Source organism: Oncorhynchus mykiss, chromosome 19 (assembly GCF_013265735.2).
Source record: "Oncorhynchus mykiss isolate Arlee chromosome 19, USDA_OmykA_1.1, whole genome shotgun sequence".
Lineage (NCBI taxonomy): Eukaryota > Metazoa > Chordata > Actinopteri > Salmoniformes > Salmonidae > Oncorhynchus > Oncorhynchus mykiss.
In genome coordinates, this window is record NC_048583.1 from 40,530,973 (window position 1) to 40,554,418 (window position 23,446).

Genomic DNA, 23,446 nt, shown 5'->3' on the forward strand with positions numbered 1-23,446 from the left:
ACAGATCAATGCACTAAGACCCCCCTCTATCTCTCCATCTCCCGAGTCCACAGCCTGCTCTCACCGATCTCCTCCACTTACTCCAAATAGTCATTGTATTCTTTCAGGCTGGAGAAGTCAAAGTCTCTCATTCTAACTGTGAAGGAGAAGAGAAAAAAAAAGATATACCCTAAGTATCAGGCCTAATACTTGTTTGCTCACATTACATTGAAATAGCAGGGCTAAAGAAACAAAGATGAGGGATGGACAGAACGGGAGGGGCTGAGGCAGATGTATGGCAGGGAAAGAGCCTTCCCATTTGAGCAACCCCTGGGGGGGCATTGTCTACAAAACAAACAGCATAATGACAAAGACAAAGGAAGCTTAAGGAGAGGGCTGAACACAAACAGAGACACACCCTTCTCCCCCGTGCCCCTCAATCACATCTTGAGCACCTTCTTGCGGATCTCCACCTCCTTGTCGATGGCTGGGTCTTTGAAGAGCTGCATGTGGAAGTTAGTCTTCCTCAGGGGCGTGCCACACTGCACACAGTTCCCCCGAACCACTCACAAACAGCATGTCCACACAGCTCTCACATCTGAGGAAACAGACACACAAATGTGTCAAACACACACACATACAGTTGAAGTCAGAAGCTTACATACACTTAAGCCAAATACATTTAAACTCAGTTTTTCACAATTCCTGACACTTAATCCTAGTAAAAATTGCCTGTTTTAGGTCAGTTAGGATCACCACTTTATTTTAAGAATGTGAGATGTCAGAATAACAGTAGAGAGAATTATTTATTTCAGCTTTTATTTCTTTCACCACATTCCCAGTGGGTCAGAAGTTTACATACACTCAATTAGTATTTGGTAGCCTTAACTTTAAACTGTTTAACTTGGGTCAAACATTTAGTGTAGCCTTCCACAAGCTTCCCACAATAAGTTGGGTGAATTTTGGCCCATTCCTCCTGACAGAGCTGGTGTAACTGAGTCGGGTTTGTAGGCCTCCTTGCTCGCACACGCCTTTTCAGTTCTGCTCACAAATGTTCTATGGGATTGAGGTCAGGGCCTTGTGATGGCCACTCCAATACCTTGACTTTGTTGTCCTAAAGCCATTTTGTACAACTTTGGATGTATGTCCATTTGGAAGACCCATTTGCGACCAAGCTTTAACTTTAACTGATGTCTTGAGATGTTGTTTCAATATATCCACATAATTTTCCTACCTCATGATGCCATGGTGTTCTTCTGCATGCAAGCCTCCCCCTTTTTCTTCCAAACATAACGATGGTCATTATGGCCAAACAGTTCTATTTTTGTTTCATCAGACCAGAGGACATTTCTCCAAAAAGTACGATCTTTGTCCCCATGAGTAGTTGCAAACTGGGGTCTGGCTTTTTTATGGCGGTTTTGGTGCAGTGGCTTTTTCCTTGCTGAGCGGCCTTTCAGATTATGTTGATATAGGACTCGTTTTACTGTGGATATAGATACTTTTGTACCCGTTTCCTCTAGCATCTTCACAAGATCCTTTGCTGTTTTTCTGGGATTGATTTGCACATTTCGCACCAAAGTACGTTGATCTCTAAAAGACAGAATGCGTCTCCTTCCTGAGCGGTATGACGGCTGCGTGGTCCCATGGTGTTTATACCTGCGTACTATTGTTTGTACAGATGAACGTGGTACCTTTATGTGTTTGGAAATTGCTCCCAAGGATGAACCAGACTTGTGGAGGTCTACACATTTTTTCTGAGGTCTTGGCTGATTTATTTTAATTTTCCCATGATGTCAAGCAAAGAGGCACTGAGTTTGAAGTGAGGCCTTGAAACACATTCACAGGTTCACCTCCAATTGACTCAAATGATGTCAATTAGCCTATCAGAAGCTTCTAAAGCCATGACATCATTTTCTGGATTTGATCAAGCTGTTTAATGGCACAGTCAACTTAGTGTATGTAAACTTCTGACCCACTGGAATTGTGATACAGTGAATTAGAAGTGAAATAATCTGTCTGTAAACAATTGTTGGAAAAATTACTTGTGTCATGCACAAACTAGATGTCCTAACCGACTTGCCAAAACTACAGTTTGTTAACAAGAAATTTGTGGCGTGGTTGAAAAACGAGTTTTAATGACTCCAACCTAAGTGTATGTAAACTTCCGACTTCAACTGTATATACAAAGCTTATTACAAAGCTTATTCTTTGGAGCAGGCAGGTCTAAATCTATTACCTACATGCATGTCTAATGCACTTTTCCTTAGCAATGGCCTGGTGTTATACATATATAATATGTATGTGTGTTATCAGCCCCACAACAGGTGATAATGGCCATCTTATATTACCTTAATGTAATAGTTCAGACAGTAGGAATCATGAATGAAATGTTGCAGACAGACAGGAAATTAATCTGACACCCATGCCAAAGATTGTCTGCACTGGAAATGTATTTTTTCTATTGTAATTTCAAAGTTACTCAAAACAGTCAGCGTGCCACACTGTACACAATACAAAATCCTGTTCAGCAATGCACCCACAGCTTCTCATCACTAAACTATTTCAAATTCCACTGATGCTGAAGTTCCCTGAAAATGCTCGGGCGTCTTTCAACATTGTCAGGATCGTAATAATTTGTTATGACCTTGAAAGTGCTCTAACAACTGGTCTAATATTAATAAGATCCCAAAAAAGACAAAACAGTTATGGTAGTTTAGAGATAAATATTTCATTATAAACTGCATCGATTAAGAACAGGACTACGTTAGACATATCATGTCTCAGTGTTCCTGTATTAGTCTGGTTTAATAGGTCTTTCTGCATAGAGGGGTTCCCTTCCCTCATTGGCTAACACAGAGCTGTTCTAGGAAATTGTTGCATGACACACAAATTCCATCATCAAATGTCAATGTCCACCAATACGAAAACATTCCAATGCAGAGGGTCCTTCCACAAGCGGGGCAGCAAGTAGCCTAGTGGTTAGAGCGTTGAACGAGTAACCTAAAAAGTTGCTAGATCGAATCCCCGAGCTGACAAGGTAAAAATCTGTCGTTCTGCTCCTGAACAAGGCAGTTAACCCAATGTTCCTAGGCAGTCATTGAAAATAAGAATTTGTTTTTAACTGAAGTGCCTAGTTAAATAAAGGTTTAACAAATAATAATAATACATTTTTAAAAAATGTAAAAAGCCATCAAAACAACACGGCCATAGCAACCACCAGAGCCACTTTTGGGCCGAGCAACATTTACTCATCAATCACACCTTTAAGCAGGTAGGAGTTTACCCATCAATCACACTCAAGTGAGGAGTGGACCCTAAAGACAATGGAGAAGGTCTTAAATCTTCCCTAAGTAGGCGGCAGGAGGGGTGGGCGGCAGGAGGGGTGGGCGGCAGGATAAACGTTTGCACAGTCCACTCTTTTAATTAAGTCTCTGTGGAGCTTTATTCCACTGGAATTCACCTTCCGTAGGCTTCCTGCTCTTAGCTGGCCACCTTCAGAAGCAAGCACCAACATCTGGTTTCCAAATGGCCACATCTGGAGTGACTACAACCGTTTTAACCCCAAAACATAGCCAAAATGTTGTTGTTTTTTCAATGTGATGAAATTTGAGGGGGAAAATCGTCTTGGGCCTACAATTTTTTATAGTATGTTTCCAAAGTCTCATTTCTTTCAAACCCTCTTCAGAACTTGAGTGCTTTAGGCCTAGACGCAGTAAATCTTTTTCACCTCATCAGCAGGATTCTAAATGAAAAAGCAGTTATGGGAGAAACAGCAGCGCTACTGGGCTTTACCTGTTTACATATCAGATATGCGGAAAACAAAGCAAACCTGCCAAAAGATCATGAACACCAACACACCCTCTAGTAGGGATGCACGATATAATAAAAATAATTTAAAATTCTTTTTTTTTTTTTAATCTATGAACATATTGGAATCGGCCAATGTCTACTCCCAATGTGCAAAACCGATTTTAAAGCTGACGTGCATCCCTATATAACGAAAGTACATGACGTAATGACGCCACGTAAAATTTGGCGCTACACGCATTCCTAAAGTAGAACACAATGTCTGCTGTGTGGATCGAGCAGTCAACAAGTCATGCAGTCATTTGAAAGAGTAACAACATTTCAGCGAGACAACTCAAAAGGTGAAATCCATTAAAGCCAATGTAATGGAATTAATTTCCCTTGACAATAAACCGTTCTCTGTCGTGGGTGATGTTGCCTTTGCCGACTGGTCGAGCACCGGTTAACACTACCAAGTGCGTTATTTTTCAGATGTTGCCCTACCCGGAGTTACACAGTAATAGCGTCACAGCTATTGCCAGGACTACCTGGCATGATGACTACTTGCTGTCCCCAGTCCACCTGGCTGTGCTGATGATCCAGTTAACTGTTCTGCCTGCGGCTATGGAACCCTGACCTGTTCACCGGACGCGCTACCTGTCCCAGACCTGCTGTTTTCAACTCTCTAGAGACAGCAGGAGCGGTAGAGATACTCTTAATGATCGACTATGAAAAGTCAACTGACATTTACTCCTGAGGTGCTGACTTGTTGCACCCTCGACAACTACTGTGTTTGTTATTATTTGACCATGCTGGTCATTTATGAACATTTGAACATCTTGGCCATGTTCTGTTATAATCTCCACCCGGCACAGCCAGAAGAGGACTGTCCACCCCTCATAGCCTGGTTCCTCTCTAGGTTTCTTCCTAGGTTTTGGCCTTTCTAGGGAGTTTTTCCTAGCCACTGTGCTTCTACACCTGCATTGCTTGCTGTTTGTGGTTTTAGGCTGGGTTTCTGTACAGCACTGAGATATCAGCTGATGTAAGAAGGGCTATATAAATACATTTAATTTGATTAGTTTCACGGCATACATACTATGCCGTTTGGGTCTTTGCATGTCAAAAAAGATAGAGTAGCACTGTCAAAGCTGTACAAAAAAAGTCAGCAAACACCGGCCTTGAACGATGAGTTTACAATACTGCGTTGGTAATAAAACATCATTTGTTCAACCTCAACTTCTGGGGTAGCTAGTTTTAGCTTGGTACCTAGTTAGCACCAATACAATCAGCTTGAAAACAATGACCAGTAAAAACTGCTGTCATTTTCATTATTCTAAGCAATGATTTAGGAATCCTTGCGAGTAAGTATTAGCTAGGTTGCCACTTGTTGTTCGCCTATTGATACTGAATTTCAGTTCATGAAAATAAATAGCTAGCCAGCTACTTAAACCTTTTACGGCTGCTGTCCCTGTACAGGGATCAACATCAACGGACATCAGCGGAAATTTCAGAGTGACAACTAATAGTACTCGATACAACTCAAACTTTCATTAAAACACACATGCAGGGTACTCAATTAAAGCTACACTCGTTGTGAATCTAGCCAACATGTCAGATTTTTAAAATGCTTTTCGGCGAAAGCACGAGAAGCTATTATCTGATAGCATGCAACCCCCGAAATACCCAAAGGGGACGTAAACAAAATAATTAGCGTTGCCAGCGTTACACAAAACGCAGAAATAAAATATAAAACATTCATTACCTTTGACGAACTTCTTGGTTGGCACTCCTATATGTCCCATAAACATCACAATTGGGTCTTTTTTTCGATTAAATCCGTCCATGTATACCCAAAATGTCCATTTATGAAGCCCGTCTGATCCATGGAAAAGCACCGTTCCAAAACGCACCGTCATTTTTTTTAATTAAAAAAGTTCCCTATAAACTTTGACAAAACACTTTAAACTACTTTTGTAATCCAACTTTAGGTATTAGTAAACATTAATAATCGATCAAATTGATCACGGGGCGATCTGTATTCAATAGCAGCACGTTTTGAAATCATGGTCCACATTCTCTTTCATAACTTCCTCTGGTGTACTCGACGACAAGAAGTGCCTATTCCTCATTTTACCAAGGATAAATTTCAAATCAATTGACAGTACTGGCGACATCGTGTGGAAGCTGTAGGCATTGTAAACTGGGCCCTATCTATTTTCCTATCTACTTGTCATAGACAATACAGAGACTGGCGGAGGGATATTTTTGGGGTTTTTTTTGTGAACAGTTTTCCTTGGGATTTTTCCTGCTAAACACGTTCTGTTATAGTCACAGACATGATTTAACCAGTTTTATAAACTTCAGAGTGTTTTCTATCCACACATACTAATCATATGCATATACTATATTCCTGGCATGAGTAGCAGGACTAGCTTCATCTGGCTAGTGTTGCTCGACCGGGTTGTGTGTTGTGATGCTAACCACAATAAGGATTAGGCACAATAGTGGAATTTGCAGTTTGCCTTCAAAATAAAAGTACGTCATTGACAGTGATGCAAATTAATACAAATAGTAGAATTATGTCATACTTTTATTTTGAAGACTAAATGCAAAGTCCACTATTGTGGCTAATCCTTATTGTGGCTAGCTTCACATAGATGGGTCCGACCACCATTAATCAAATAAGAACGATCTTATAAATGAGGGTTATTTTAGATGACACCTAGCTATATAGTTAGCTAACTAACTAAAGCTACTGAAACAGATGTCGTTTTGCTATGTTTTGGGGAAGAACATTGTTTGCATCCATGAGCTAGCTAGCTTTGTAGGTGCGCGAGACAACTTTACCAGCATCATAGCATACGTATGAATAGTTGGGACATGAAATACAAGTGATAGTGTAATCAATGTGTAATAACTACGTAAAAGATTTATGAACACATTAAATTATGTGACATGCAGTCATATTCAGGTCCTGATTAGTCAAATGGTGTTATTTGACATGTCAAGTAGGGTTAAATAATATATTTGACACTCAAAGACCCAAACAGCGTTCCATAGAAATCTTGGTTGAGAATGAAACAACTGAACAACGAAACAGCACAGGAAGTAAGTGAAAGAAATAGATTTTGATTATGTTTTACTGGTAATGGGGACATACGTAAATGCCAACAAAATAACTTTTTGGTCAGTGTGGTGTGTAACCTTTATTTAACTAGGCAAGTCAGTTAAGAACAAATTATTATTTAGAAAGACGGCCTACACCAGCCAAACCCGGGCGACGCTGGGCCAATTGTGCGCCGCCCTATGAGCAGATGTGATACAGCCTGGATTCGAACCAGGGACTGTAGTGACACCTCTTGCACTGAGATGCAGTGCCTTAGACCGCTGCGGCCATGTGTGTGTTTTAACTATTTAACTGTACTAGAATGCTTAAAAAGGCTGCAATATTTTTTTTATATCTGTTATACGTATCGGTATAATTTTGTTTGGCAAGGAAAATATTGGATATCGGTATCAGCCAAAAATGTCATATCGGTTCATCACTACCCTCTAGTATAGAAAAGATCTCACAAAACATAAGCAAATTGGCCTAGTGTTCAACAATTGCTGGATTTATCACACAAAAAACATAATTAAAACAAAAATTATCCTGTACGTGGTTGGTCCCCAGGACCATGAGAGGGGCCCCCTGTTCGAGTGCAGCCCAGTAGGGGAAGATGTTCACTGTGGCCCCAGGCTACAGGAGAGGTATAGGCCTGGCCATATGGAGGTAAAAGGGGGGTTTGCTGCTTGTTTCCACAGACCCACAAAGAGCCCATTCATCAGGTAGGTCCAGGAGTTGGGCGTAGCTTGCCCCCTGTCCCATAAGTAAAACTAAATGCATGCTCTTCAACCGATCGCTACCTGTACCTACCCGCCTGTCCAACATTACTACTCTGGACGGCTCTGACTTAGAATACGTGGACAACTACAAATACTTAGGTGTCTGGTTAGACTGTAAACTCTCCTTCCAGACCCATATCAAACATCTCCAATCCAAAGTTAAATCTAGAATTGGCTTCCTATTTCGCAACAAAGCATCCTTCACTCATGCTGCCAAACATACCCTTGTAAAACTGACCATCCTACCAATCCTCGACTTTGGCGATGTCATTTACAAAATAGCCTCCAATACCCTACTCCACAAATTGGATGCAGTCTATCACAGTGCAATCCGTTTTGTCACCAAAGCCCCATATACTACCCACCATTGCGACCTGTACGCTCTCGTTGGCTGGCCCTCGCTTCATACTCGTCGCCATACCCACTGGCTCCATGTCATCTACAAGACCCTGCTAGGTAAAGTCCCCCCTTATCTCTCAGCTCGCTGGTCACCATTGCATCTCCCACCTGCAGCACACGCTCTCTAGTCACCCCCAAAACCAATTCTTTCTTTGGCCGCCTCTCCTTCCAGTTCTCTGCTGCCAATGACTGGAACGAACTACAAAAATCTCTGAAACTGGAAACACTTATCTCCCTCACTAGCTTTAAGCACCAACTGTCAGAGCAGCTCACATATTACTGCACATAGTCCACCTATAATTTAGCCCAAACAACTACCTCTTTCCCTACTGTATTTAATTTATTTATTTATTTTGCTCCTTTGCACCCCATTATTTTTATTTCTACTTTGCACATTCTCCCATTGAAAATCTACCATTCCAGTGTTTTACTTGCTATATTGTATTTACTTTGCCACCATGGCCTTTTTGCCTTTACCTCCCTTATCTCACCTAATTTGCTCACATCGTATATAGACTTGTTTATACTGTATTATTGACTGTATGTTTGTTTTACTCCATGTGTAACTCTGTCGTTGTATGTGTCGAACTGCTTTGCTTTATCTTGGCCAGGTCGCAATTGTAAATGAGAACTTGTTCTCAACTTGCCTACCTGGTTAAATAAAGGTGAAATAAAAAATAAAATAAATGGACCACATAACGGACCCTTCCACAGGGGAAATCCTCTGTAATTGTAGAGCAAAGAGGTGAAACTAAGAGAAGATTGGAGGGAGGAGACTTTCAAAGTGAACTTGCCATCTTCAGGCTAGCTCCTCTCAGACAAGCCATTTGTATAGGCCCCTCTGATTGTCAAATACATTTTTATTGCCACATGCCTCGTAAACTAACAGTGAAATGCTGACTTACGAGCCATTCACAACAATGCAGAGAGAAAAAAATACAAATAATAGAATACACAATGTGCAACATTAACAGGGGATGCAGGATTTTTATTTGCCTCATTTAGATATGTTTCTGCTTATAATTTCAGACATTTTGTTAGGCTATTTGTTAGTCAACTTGTCTACAATTAGATACAAGCAGCTTATCTTCTGTCATTATATGTTTACCTAAAAGACTATATAAACCCTTGCTCACCAGAACAATGCCATAAATCGGTAGAATGAATGCTTCAATATATTTGATATCGGTCAAGTTCTCCGTCATCTCTGCTTCTTTTGCAGATCAAAGACATTTAGGGACTGAGGAGAAAATGCAATAAGTCAACAACAACAATCGGGAACGATTTTCTGTGCTAGTTGTAAAGGAAATGTTAAGCTGTGAAAACGACCCAACATTTCAAGATTTCAGTTCGGCTTGGATCTATATTTTATGTGGTTGAAATACTATCAGCTTTTATGATGCTGATAAAGATAGCCGTCATATTCTCTGATGTTCCCGAGTCAAAATGTACATTTGGTGTATAATTTTACTGCAAGAAATGCTTCATTCTGCAGGAGATAATATAAAAGACTATGTGAGAGGTTATAAACCTTTAGTCAGTGTCCAGATTTCAGTTTCCATTTAACCGATCTGAACAGCAGGCTACAGTTCCCTTGACGTGCCACAGGCCTATTTGAAGTCCCCATCGTGTGACTGTTGAATTTTTATAGCTTCTCACAATCACACATAACAAATCTTTCCTAAACATTACTTTTCTGGCCCTCCCTCTCTTTATTTTCATCTCTCCACTTCGCAACTTTTCTCTTATTGAATTCAACTCTGACATTGTCCTGTTTGCCTCAGTGGATCGATGTTAACGTTTTCTGCCCGTTCCCAAAAGCATTTGGCGATTGGCGTGTAGGCTATTTTGCACACGTAGAGTTAGGCCCTGAAGCTTAAACTTATGCTCTAATGTCAGATAGCCTAAAATAATGAAAGAAAAACCTCAATGATATGCATAGTGTACAAAACATTAGAAACGCCTTCCTAATATTGAGTTGCACCCCCTTTGCCCTCAGAACAGCCTCAATTCGTTGGGGCATGGACTCTAGGTGTCAAAAGCGTTCCATAGTGATGCTGGCCCATGTTGACTACAATGCTTCCCACAGTTATGTCAAGTTGTCTGGATGTCCTTATGGTGGTGGAACATTCTTGATACACATGGGAAACTGTTGAGCATTAAAAAATATATATAATAATTAAATGCAGCATTGCACTCAGCGTAAATTGCACAAAAATGATACATTATGGATTTATGAATGTATTGTTTTCTCTTTATTCAACCCGATTGCAACCCACCCGTCCTTCATCCACACAATATTTTGCGGTTATAAGCACGGGGACTGCGGGTTTTGAGTCAACCCATACATCACTAATACACGGTGTGACAGAATAGGTCAAGAGCCCATAAAACGTCTGCTATCTACTGCAGCATCATCTTTCAAATTGTGCCTTTCTCCTGCTGCTGGGCATAAGGGCTTGAGAGGCTATACGGTAATATGTCCAGCATCATCCACACGATTTCTCTAGCATACGCCATCTTTCCCTCTGTCTCTTCCTCTCTCCCAGAACTGTTCTCACTGTAGCAGAGTGGTGAGCGAGCCCTGCACCTCTAGTCCTCCCCCTCACCTGTCCTGCTCAGAGCTCATATCTCTCCCATCTGCAGCTGTCAGCAGGTCAGAAAGGAGGTAAACAGGGGCCTGGCACAGCAAAGACAACCCCCTCCCCCTCCGCAACCCCAACAGCCAGTGACATTGCCTCCCTCCCTCCTTCTCTCCCTCCTATACACTATTGAAGGTAGGAACAATGCAGCCACATAGGGGCTGGTTCACCTGTTTCTCACATAAAGCCCTCCATGCTCTGGACTCCATGCTCTGGACTCCATGCTCTGGACTCCATGCTCTGGACTCCATGCTCTGGACTCCATGCTCTGGACTCCATGCTCTGGACTCCATGCTCTGGACTCCATGCTCTGGACTCCATGCTCTGGACTCCATGCTCTGGACTCCATGCTCTGGACTCCATGCTCTGGACTCCCACACAAGCAGCTGTGGTGCGTGGGCCCAGGCAGGAGATCCCTTTGTGTCGTAATCACCTGGCCATCGAACACCGCTAACCTACTGTGACGCCCCATTCCTGCCAGTAACACCTAAAACGTAAGGAGCCACAGCCAGAAAACAATGGGACATTTGATTGACTCTTTAACTAATGGGAAGATGAATGTCATAAATTACAAGGTAGATCATTCAGCATGGGAAAGAGTAATCTACATCACTCTGCCTAAAGGGGTAGTGACCAACAGACACACAAGAACCTAGCCTCCACCTGCAGAGGTGTCCCTATCAGTCCTTCCTTGATCTGTACCTACCCAGCCTGGGTAATATCCCTGGCCCACCGGCATCTGTGCTGTGTCGTCGCCAAAGGACACAGGTCCTGCGTCATCGTGCGTAGGTAATAAATAACAGAAGGCCACGGCGACAGTAAATGTGCCACTGTGGGGTTTAAATTTAGATGCAGGGTGGAGTGGTTCCATATAGTGCACGGGACAGCCTAGACTGGATGGCTTCACAGCGTTGTCAGCTGTCAGCAAGACTCTCTCCCCAATGCAGATAAGACCTTGCCACAGCTTGACTAATTGACAGTCAGACCAACAGACAGACAGACAGCCAGACAGACAGACCGACAGACAGCCAGATAGGTGGGAAGGATATTTTTGTTTCTAGAATTTCATTCAAATAAGCCTACACACTATGTTGACTATGAAAAAAATACCACTTTTGTCAAGATTAGGCTTCTCTCCAGTGACAGATCGGATTTAGTTCTGGGTTCCGAGATTGCACAACATTTGCACATCAACAATATCACACCAAACCTTAGTCAAATAACCAGCAGTCGGGACAGTCAAAGACAACATCCCAATGTGTGTGGTTGCAGTTTCCTAGCAGCACCCTGATGATCTGGTAAACAGCTCTGAAGAGCACCAGCAAGGTGACCGGAGCTAGGGAAGGGCGATCCTCTAAATTGCTTTATTGCAAAGTTATTTCAATTTTCTCCCAGTGTGACCCTGCGTCCAGACAGAACAGAAGCTCTGAGTTATGAGTGGGCTGACCTGATGACGAAGCACAGCCACTTCCTGATGGTACGGTCAATAAACATGCAGGGTCGAACATATGCTCCAGCAGACACCAGCATTTTCATCAGCTTCAACACCCATAAAATCAACAGGTCTCCTCTCCATCACGGAGACTGGGTGGATGTCTGGGCTTAAAAAACAGGGGGGATTTTGGGAACAGCTTTATTGCAATCTTTTTTTATGTTACTTCCAAAGATACTGAGCGACTACATCAACCATAATTGATATGGGAATAGTTTCCGTATCACAAACAACAAGCCAGCGCTGTTTATTAAACAAACGTGTGCATACTGTAAAGCTTGTAAACAAGACACGCTGAGACAAATATAAGTTTTTATGTTGCCGATAGAAAGAACATATTAAAACAAGCAAACATTAATATTGACATCACGCACCAGCTCCTCACGTTCAGCTTGACAAACGTTACAGACGTACTAACTAACATTACAGTTTATTTTATATTTCTTATTATAGTTGTCTGGCTAAATAATACACATACACATATATAAGGACCATAAAAACCTGGCCAGCCGGTCCACATTGCCTCCTTGCATATATAAGGACCATAAAAACCTGGCCAGCCGGTCCACATTGCCTCCTTGCATATATATATTTAAGGACCATAAAAACCTGGCCAGCCGGTCCACATTGCCTCCTTGCATATATATATTTAAGGACCATAAAAACCTGGCCAGCCGGTCTACATTGCCTCCTTGCATGGATTGACAACATGCAGCTAATTGCTGGAAGGCTAACGTTAGCTAGTTATCATGAATTGATACTCACAGCGTGTGGCCACAAACATCCACCATTCGTTTCAGGGACTGATTCCTGTATTTTGCTGTCTTGCATCTCGGACACCCTTAGTTGTCCATCTCTACAAAGCACCCGAAAATCGATGTCAACAATGAACTAGCAAGTTATCAATATCTCTTAACAGTTCGCACAAGTGGTAAAATGTGTCACATTTAAATAGTCCCGATAAGAACGTCGGTGGTAAGATCGGTTCCTAGTTAATGATCCCTCATAGCGCACCTCACTAAGTGGACAAATGCGTAATAGTGATAAATCTTGTTATTTTCAAATTTAAGATTATGAAAACAAGAATAAACACACACACACACGACATTTTCAGAGCTCCACAATGCTTAGGCTTATTTCATTTTTTTAAACTAAAATTATGCATTTTCATTTGATAGCCTGTTAGAAGACCTATTTGAAAACGTGAGAAACTCACTATAGTAATCAGCAAAAAACATTGCTAATAATAATAGTCTAATAATCAGAGCCTAATAATAATAGGTATTTGCATCAGCTATTGTTGCATTATGATAATCAAATAGCCTATCAGTTAATTTCCATTAACTGAGCTAACGCATAAGAAACTTTCATTAGTTTGCTTTTTTTATATTAATCGATGTTGGAGTTGAATGTATAACGTAGGCTATAAAGAGTAGGCTGCTGTACGCATATCACAAATTATTTAATTTAGCTAACAGGGGCAGTCCATTATCGCACAGCTCAGTTGGTACAATCAAAAAATAATATGCCATGATGCAGACAATATGGAGAGTCTTTTCCGCTCTCATATCAAAATCCCAACCACATTCACCTTGTACAGGTAAGCCTCTGAAATTTTATACGTCATGTTTGAGTGACAGCTGCAAACCAAACATTCGTCTCTTGGTCGAGGTCGCTCCTCCCTGGCGGAGCCCTTCGTAGCCAATCGGGTGGCTCTCCTGCAGACAGACCCCAATGCCCTCTTGCTACAGTTCCCGCAGAGTAAAAGTCACGTTGGAACGAAAGGGGAGCGCTATCCACTTACAGCTGCTGCCAGATATTCGATCGCATTCGCATGGCGAGGGGGTAACCTGATCGGCTGAAGGCTTGCCGGAACCAGGGAGGAGTGACTTACCAGGAAAGGCTTGAAAATGTCTTCTTCTTCAGGAGAAGTCACAATTTCAAATGACATTCAGAAGGAAAATGTGAAGACGGACAGGCGAGAGTGTATCAAGCTTCTGGCGCTCGACACCGCGGAGTTGTCTATGGAGCGCGCAACTTCGAACACTGATGCGGTCCACAGTGAACTTCTGGTGAGCGCGACTTCTTCCCTGGCATTCTCCCCGGAGCAAGTGGCGTGCGTCTGCGAGGCTCTGCAGCAGGGAGGCAATGTGGACCGGCTTGCCAGGTTTTTATGGTCCTTGCCACAGAGTGACCTGCTACGCGGCAACGAAAGCATTCTGAAAGCTCAAGCTCTTGTCGCTTTTCATCAGGCTCGGTACCAGGAGCTCTACAGTATTTTGGAGAACCACAGCTTCAGTCCGTCCAACCACTCCTCGCTGCAAGACCTATGGTACAAGGCACGGTATACCGAGGCAGAGAAAGCGCGTGGGAGACCCCTGGGCGCCGTGGATAAATATCGCCTGCGGAGAAAGTACCCACTCCCCCGGACTATCTGGGACGGGGAAGAGACAGTATACTGCTTCAAAGAGAGGTCCCGCAACGCGCTGAAGGATCTCTACAAGCAGAATAGATATCCCTCTCCAGCCGAGAAAAGAAACCTCGCTAAAATCACGGGACTCTCTTTGACGCAGGTCAGCAACTGGTTCAAAAACAGGAGACAGAGGGACAGAAACCCATCCGAAGCGCAATCAAAAAGGTGAGAAAGAACAAATAAAGTATCCGTTGATTGCTTGATTTTACGCAAATAGCACAGTGTGCGTAATGGCACATTTAAATTGTACATTCATTACCAGGAATGATTTTTGAGATTATTGCTGGCAAGGTCGAGCTGGCTTGCCTTGTATCATACACACACACACACATGACTGCCTCTGGCTATTGTATGGTAATCGCCCATAGAGCTTGGTGTGTGAGTTGACAGCGTAAATAATTAACATTAGATAGAGTAATTCCGAAACAAAAAAGTGTGCCAAGTAGCAAACACGCCGCTAATGTTTTGAAATATGAGGCTGTTGACATCCAGATCGGGTTTCTTTTGAGTGTTCAGGCGCTAAGAACATGGATACCAGTCCAACATTAGCCTGCTATATTCCGAATATAACTTTTATAGTCTAAATTGTGTTAGAAATAAGTTGTTTTATAGATTTAGCCTATAAGTATGAAACAATTATATAGTCTCCTGACAGTGTGTATGTGTGTGTGTGTGTTTGTGTGTGCGTGTGTGTGAACGTGTGTGTGCGTGCGTGTGTGTGTTCAAAACGAACTGAATACCTCACCTGTGTGTGTTCAAAAGCAACTGAATACCTCACCTGTGTGTGTTCAAAACCAACTGAATACCTCACCTGTGTGTGTTCAAAACCAACTGAATACCTCACCACATAAATCACTTTAGCTGTTTACTTTTCCTTTTAAGCCGAGGGTATTCAGAAAACCTCCCTTCAGCGTTTCGTTTGAAAAACCCCCACCCACAGGCAGGCAGATATATTCCCTTTTTTTTATGTTTTCTTCTTTATGAACAAAGCTCGTGCGCACCTGGTGGAGGTGAGTTCTTTCTCTCGCTCTCTCTCTCTCAATTCAATTCAAGGGATTTATTGGCATGGGAAACATATGTTAACATTGCCAAAGCAATTGAAGCACACACACACACACACACACACACACGCACATACACACACACACACACACTTCAAGAAAGATGATGTCATAAACAGCTCACAGGCATTTTTGCTCGAAGGACATTTTTTGTGTTTGAATCCACTTCATTCCAGTATGTGGAGGCCAATAATTATATTGCCAATGAGTGAAAATGATTGTCCTTTGAGTGACAAAATAAGTGATTATAAGCCATAGTTATTAAGTTAATTTATGGAGAAGAGGAATAAGCTATCCTTCTTCAATAACTGGCTTGCAGGCCTCAAGACGATGAAGCAGAAGTTTCTCAGAGTCAATGAGGCTCTTTATTTCAGAGAGCGAGTCTTTTTTTGTAGCGAGGGTAATGCAGCTGTTTCAGTCACTCACTCATGATGAAAAATACAATTGGAAATGGCATTGTTCGATTTCTTAATATTTTCTTGACATTACAAAACTTAAAATGTGAAGTTATGCAAACAAAAAAATTAACCAAAACATATACCAATCACCACCAAATTACAAATAAATGAGTTGACCATTTGTGTTGTCACGCTGCCACAGCTGACATTTGTCACCCTGGAATTTATTGCACCAAATGGTAGGTCCACTGTTGGTTGTATTGTCGTCCAAGCCTACTAGGTCCTGAAGGAGTTTAAATAAAGGAGAGATATAATTCAATTTATTCTCCACAGGGTAAAACTTTTGGTAGTCACTACACCTCTTTGAAGCAATGTTTGTGAGATCTCCATGGTTCACCTCTGTTGTTGTGCCCACAAAGATTCTATAAAATTCTATATGTACTTGTGCATGAGGTTTTATCACTATCTCAATTGGCTAAGACAGTTGAGGGATGGATTAAGTTGCATTGACAAGTCAGCCACATTTCTTAGTATGCAAATAATAAGGTATTTTGCATGTTCAAATCAAAAAACAATTCAAATGTTATTTGTCACATGCTTTGTAAACATCCACACAACAACACAAACAATAAATACACAATGACTAACTTGGCTATATACAAAGGGTACCGGTACTGAGTCGATGTGTATGATGTAAAAGAGATAGACATGTACATATAGGTAGGGTTAAAGTGACTAGGCAACAGGACAGATAATAAGCAGTAACAGCAGCATATGTGGTGAGTCAAAAGAGTTACTGCAAAAAGGGATCAATGCACATAGTCCTGGTAGCTATTTGGGTAACTACACTGAACAAAAATATAAGCACAACATGTAAAGTGTTGGTCCCATGTTTCATTAGCTGAAATAAAATATCCCAGAAATGTTCCTTGCACAAAGGGAGCTTATTTCTCTCAAATTCTGTGCACAAATTTGTTTACATCCCTGTTAGTGAGCATTTCTCCTTTGCCAAGATAATCCATCCATAATCCATCCACCAGGTGTGGCATTTCAATGTGTAATAAAGCCCTTTTGTGTGAAAAAACGAATTCTGATTGGCTGGGTCTGGCTCCCAAGTTGGTGGGCCTAATGGCCCCTGTTCAGTCATGTGAAATCCATAGTTCGGGCTTAATGAATTTGGTTCAATTGACTGATTTGCTTAAATTAACTGTAACTCAGCAACATCTTTGAAACTGTTGCATGTTGAATTTATTTTTTTGTTCAGTATATTTAGAAGTCTAATGGCTTGAGGGTAGAAGCTGTTCAGGGTCCTAATGGTTCCAGACTTGGCGCATCGGTACTGCTTGCCGTGTGGTAGCAGAAAGAATAGTCTATGACCTGGGTGGCTGGAGTCTTTGACCATTTTTAGGGCCTTCCTCTGACACCACCTGGTATAGAGGTCCTGGATGCCAGGGAGCTCGGTCCCGGTGATGTACTGGGCCGTTCGCACTACCCTCTGTAGCCTTCTGTTTACAGGAAATTAGAGTTTATTCCTTGGTAGTGAGTGATGCAATATTTTATTAATTTATGCAATGTTTACATCCCAACATACACACACACACAAACACACTACCACTCTGAGTGAGAAACACACACGCACACCCACTTTCTCAACATTCTCACAGGTCTGCCTATGATTATCTTGGTTTCAAAATCTGTCTGTCTCACTCACTCTGTCAATAGTAAAACTCCACCTCTGCGCTCACAAAAGACAGCAACATACTGTAAGTCAAACTAGTAGGACAACTTACTTCTCTGACCTCTATTCTGCCTCACACAATTCTATTATTAAAATCTATCAAAAGTGTAGAAGAGGACATATTTCATTCCGACAGTCCCCGAGCATCTTTCTATATCTCACTGTCCCTTCTCTCTGGCTTTTTTTCCCACAGTGAATCTGATGGCAACCACAGCACAGAGGATGAGTCTAGTAAAGGACAGGAAGAGCTTTCTCCACTCCCCCTCTCCAATTCATCTGACGGGGCGATGACCCATGGGGCCCTCCCCCTGCAGACAGGGTCTCTGGACAGTGGGTTGGTCATCAAACAGATTGGGGACATCAAGATGCCCCCTGGATCCAACAGTGGGGTTCTCTTTAACGGGAACCTAGTGACCAGTAACCCCTCCACTGTCTTCCATAATGGTGGCTCGTCTTACCTCCAGGCCCCCAGCAACATCCTGTTCAACGGGCTCAACCTGGGTGTCCAGCCCCTGGCCTTCAACCCCCAGCGGCTCTCTGGGGGGGTCTTGATGGGGGGCTCTGGTGTGGACATGCAGATGCAGGCAGGCCAGGAGAAGGGGCTGGGCAGCTCCAGCGTGGACTATGCCTCCTACTCTGGCTGTGTGAACGGGGCAGAGGTGAAACTGGAGGGGGTTCACGGCATGGCAGCTCAAAATGCCGGCTCGTCCGTCCTCACTTTCAGTTCGTCCTCAGGGACGCTCCAGCTGGGCGGTTACAGTCAGGTCCATGTGCACAGCGGCATATCTGACGGCAACAGGGCATCTCTGCTCAACAGCAATGTAGGTCTTCCTCCTCTGCAGCTCCCCTCTGGCTCCTCCACCTCAGCACTCTCACAAGGTGGGTTGACTTTAAACTGGTTGTCAGTTCTATGTCAGCTACATTGAAAACTTAAAACCCACATTAAAGTTTTGCCGATAACGGTTATTGGTGAGAAATAATTATTGCTTTGAGTATTTTAGGATTTAATGTCTTCTTCATTGCTAATGAAAGATGCATTATCTGTGCATTTACAAGAATATGGTGGTAGTTGACCCTAACCTTTCAAATATTGCAACCAAATCCCTTTCTTCTTCTTCAATAAAGTGAATGAGTCCTGGGTTGAAATAGCAATGGGTGTAGTCATCAGCTCTGTTATGCGTTCAATTTGTCTAAGCTTCCTTAGCATTTGGCCTTCCTGACTTTGGGTCTGAGGCCAGAGGCTTGTTACTGCACTGCAATGAGTTGGGGCTTGACGTAAATGCCAGACACACACACACACACAGTCCATTATCTTGTGTGGCAATATATGGTGGTCCTGGAAAATTATACAGATGAATAGAACACAGGTTCTGAAGTCATCATCACTGCACACTCCTGACCTCAGGGGGAGAGAGAAGGAGAATCTGTTTCAGACAATTACAGGGCTGAAAAACTTACTAACGAGGAGAGAGTCATTACAGCACTTACTTTGACAAAAAGCAGAGACTTCATACCAGGACAACAGAAAAGTAAAATAGAAAGAAAAAAAAGCCTTTTTGTTGGCCCATAGCAGGCTTTTACATCAATACAACTCTCCTGGGTCCCACAGGGTCAGCTTCAAATCCCAGGTGTGAGAGAGACACAGCAGAGATTTCTGATGTATTTCTGCTGGAAGTTAAGAACATACAGCAACAGTACAGTAAGAGTGAAGCCAGAGATTTGGAAGACTGTTTGTCGAGTCGAGCAGGAGTTGGTTATAGTGGTTCAGAGATAAGGGTATAAAGTACTGTTTGTAAGGAGTATAAGATGTATAATGTCCTGTCATTGATTATCCCAGGTACAATCCAAGTGAACAATGTAGCAGTCAGTTCTTCCAGTGAGGACTCCTACCACCACCAGCACCATCAGGACAAGCTGGCCATGGCCCCCATGCACCCCAGCACAGTGCTGTACAGCATGGGCAACACTGGACAGACCTCCATCAAGAAGGAGCCCCTGGAGGGAGGCGGGGGCGGTGGGGTATACTCCTACCATCATGGCCTTCACCTGGACACCAGTGGGCAGCTCAGTTACTCCTCAGCCCCCCTAAACTCAGAGGAGGTCCCCTCTAGCCAGGGCCCCACCCCCTCCTCTGATGTAACCATGGTCAGCTCCTCCAGTCCAGAGCCTGAGGTCTACACCACCCTCACCGTCAGCACCCCTCTGATGGCCCAAACAGACCCGAACGGACACCACCTCCAGCCTGAGTACCTCAGGGGCCACAACCCACAACCTGTCCCCTCCTCACACCTCCTGGGCCCTGGCATGAACAACAACTACATGTCTGTGTCAGAGAGTAAGGTGGACGCAAGTGGCGATGGGGTGAATGAGATGGTGCGGGTCATGTGTGGGGAGATGGAGCCGGGGGAGGAGAAGGAGCTGGCCAAATTACAGACAGTGCAGATGGACGAGGATATGGCTGACCTTTAACCTGTAACCTATGATTTTTCATAAGCACTCATATCTGCCCAAGCAGTGATGTGGTGAATATTTTTACTTTTTTGTGTGTTTTTTTACCATTCATTTCTTCTAAGTGTTAAATTATTTGCTAATGTTGTGTTCATTTTACCTTACACTGCACTCTATTCAGATGCAAACCCCTTGGATTGGCACTATGAAGTCATCCTAATGAATTATTTTAAAACCCCCTGATTCCTCTATGCATCACAGAAAGTCAGAACTAGAAGTCCCTTGCATGCATATGAACCACATTCTAAGTGTGCATTTTTTATATACAACACCTGCTACTTCCCATTGAGTGGACTTGATCCACGGAAGCAGGTGTTGGAATGGCCCTGGTCATGTGACCAGGATGTTTCTCCAAACTAAATGCGTCATCTGGGTCAACTCAAAAAGGTCCTTCAGTAGGGGGAGGGGAGCGTCTCTGTGAAAATGTTCACTAAACCACTACAATTGCTGCACTGAAAACCACACATAAAACCACATATGAATAACAGGACCATCACTGTGCACAGCAGTTGCTGATTTATGCAATTTAGACCTCTTCAAATTCTCAGAAAGTCATTCAAGTCTACCATCCTCCATAGTACATTCATCATTTGTTACATATCATGTGGGCTGAGGATGATTCATCATATTTATGGCATGGTTTCTGTTCGGGGGACTTAAGAAGAAATGAATGTGCCTTTCTGCCCCGTAGAATGTCAGTCTGCACTGACCTCTCCTAATTTGCACTAGCATCAAAACACTATAACAGAAGATTGTAGCTTCAAAGAACCTACCTTTCCCTCTGGACTGATCAAACCATAGCAAATCTATACTGTGAAAACATATTTCAAGCTTCATCCATTATTGGAGACAGAGAGAGGTTATAAAGGGGTTGTGACACAGTCCGTATCTATTTGAACATAGTAAGACCACTATATGCTGTTTGTTCATTTTGGCAACAGTATGTCCCATCATTGATTTTGAAATGTCTCCTCAAACTGTCTCTGCAAAAATATACATCAGTTATATTTGTCTACACAGTAAGATGCAAGCACATTTATATTATTGACTGTTGTGCCTGTTTGTATGAGAAACTGGAAGGGGAGCATTGTGTTTGAGGGAGGAGAACCACATGCAGTCCGAAGTGTTTTTTATGGAGAGGGATTTCTATTGTGTCCCTTTGCATGTCAAACTGAGTTAAGAATATTAAAATGTCCTGGTTACTAGTGCCTTTTACTTTTAATTGTTATTTTCTAAATACGATTGAGTGTGACTAGCAAGTTCTCTACCCTCTATGATTGATGCATAGGTGCAGAGTGAGACACATGCAAACTTCCATGGTTTTCAGATAAACCTATTCCACTTTGGGTCATTTTCTGGTATTATTAGATAGGTGCACAAGCCAGACATCTCCTGTGACGTTGAGGTAGGGAGTAAGTGGGCCTCATACATCAACAAATGTATGTGGAGCACTTCACAACTGAAGACATGAACTCCACACAGACACACAACACAAGACCATAATACCCCATCTCAACCGCATGACCAACACATGTCATTTACACATAACAGTAAGACATTAAGACACAGATCCATGTACATACAGACTTGCCAGTACATTTTCCTTTGTCAGGTTCCATGACCTAAACCCTCACTCAGAGTAGAGCTATGAACAGACTGCAAACTGACATAAAGATTACATTACAGAACAACTTTGTCTACATGCTCTGATGTCATATACCAAAAATAAGCCATGGGCATGTGGTAAAACAGATTGTTTTTTATTTTAGCTTGAACTGTATGTTTGTAATCTGAAATGATGTGAATGTATTTTTCTAAATCTCCATACTGCATTAAAAGTTTATATTTATAAAAATATAAAACTGTTACTAGTTTTTGTCATGAAAAAAGTGTTCATTTGGCTCCTTTACCATGACTAAATAATTTCTAGATTATTTCTTAATTAAACATGTGAGTTGGGTTTGTGTTTAATGTTATGTCTACAGTGGACCTAAATTCTCCAGACGGGAAGCATACGTCTTCTATATATTTAAAAGGCTTAAAAAGCCAACCTCTGCGAGGATGGGGGTATAACAGGCATGCCCTGATCCAACAAACCTAGAACTGCGCTCTGCAAACCTGCAGTGATCATTTGCACATGCCTGGCAACCTGGTGTTCATTAACCCTCCTATTCTCATCTCAGCCGCCGTAATTCAAATAAACAGCAATGAGATTTCCAGAGGTACTGCTCTTAGGGGTGGGGGGTCCATAGCTCCACACAGTCCTATCCATGGGCCCTCTCCCTGGGATAACCCAGAGCAAGCTCTCCCTGCCTCACTCAGCTGATCCACATATGGATGAATGAGTCTGAAGGGTTGTCACTCACAGGCACTGTGTGTCTGTACAGAGATATCCTGAACTGCTCACATGGCTTTTAGGGATTTTTAATGATCTTCCACCCAATTCTGATTCTCTCCACCGGCTCCCAAGTAAGGCTAGTTAAGATAAAGGGGGATAGAAGGGGCGGGGGAATGGATGCATGGGTGGATAGGTAGATGGAGAATTTATAGTGGTTTTGAGACTGGACTTCAGGTCTTATCCTCTTCGTAGATCATTTTTATGGGTTCTATACGGATGACCCAAATAAACAGAAGGTGTTTGTCTCCGCTCATTCAATGGAGAGAGAGGGGGAGAGTGGGGGAGAAAAAGGAGAGGGAGACGCAGGTAACTGGTGTATGGTTACCTGTGCACTGGTGACTTCGTTGCCATGGGCATTGGATTAGCTGATTGTCAGGTATCAGGTGATGCCTCCTGTAATATTGAAGAGGGTGAAACGGCTTTGTTGAAGCCCTGAACAAAGTCTGATTGGAAAAGGGAGCCAATGTTCTCATGGGGTGTGGGCCCCAGAAAGCTTCAAATTTCCCCTTTTTATTGTGCCTGTAGATTAGAAGAAAATGAACAGCACAGTCAGTCCTTTTAAAGGAAGACTAAACACTATTTTGAAGAACATCTGTTTGCAATATTACTACATTATTTGTATTACAGTATAGCTTACAAGGCAACCTTAATAGATGGATGTATTGCATATTTAGAAAACAAAAAGTT

The 23,446-nt window shown here is 42.5% G+C and overlaps 1 protein-coding gene and 1 pseudogene across 1 annotated transcript; one reads left to right on the top strand and one right to left on the bottom strand.

Moving 5' to 3' along the window:
• The window catches only part of LOC110497838, a 75,756-nt pseudogene extending 62,719 nt beyond the window's left edge, over nt 1-13,037 (bottom strand).
• A 906-nt stretch (nt 13,038-13,943) lies between these two features.
• On the top strand, nt 13,944-22,218 carry LOC110497840 (homeobox protein SIX4). Its single transcript, XM_021574265.2, has 3 exons — nt 13,944-14,821; nt 18,047-18,732; nt 19,691-22,218. Exons 1-3 carry the CDS (start codon nt 14,094-14,096, stop codon nt 20,320-20,322), a joined length of 2,046 nt encoding a protein of 681 aa, XP_021429940.2. The 5' UTR covers nt 13,944-14,093; the 3' UTR covers nt 20,323-22,218.
• The last annotated feature ends 1,228 nt before the right edge of the window (nt 22,219-23,446 follow it).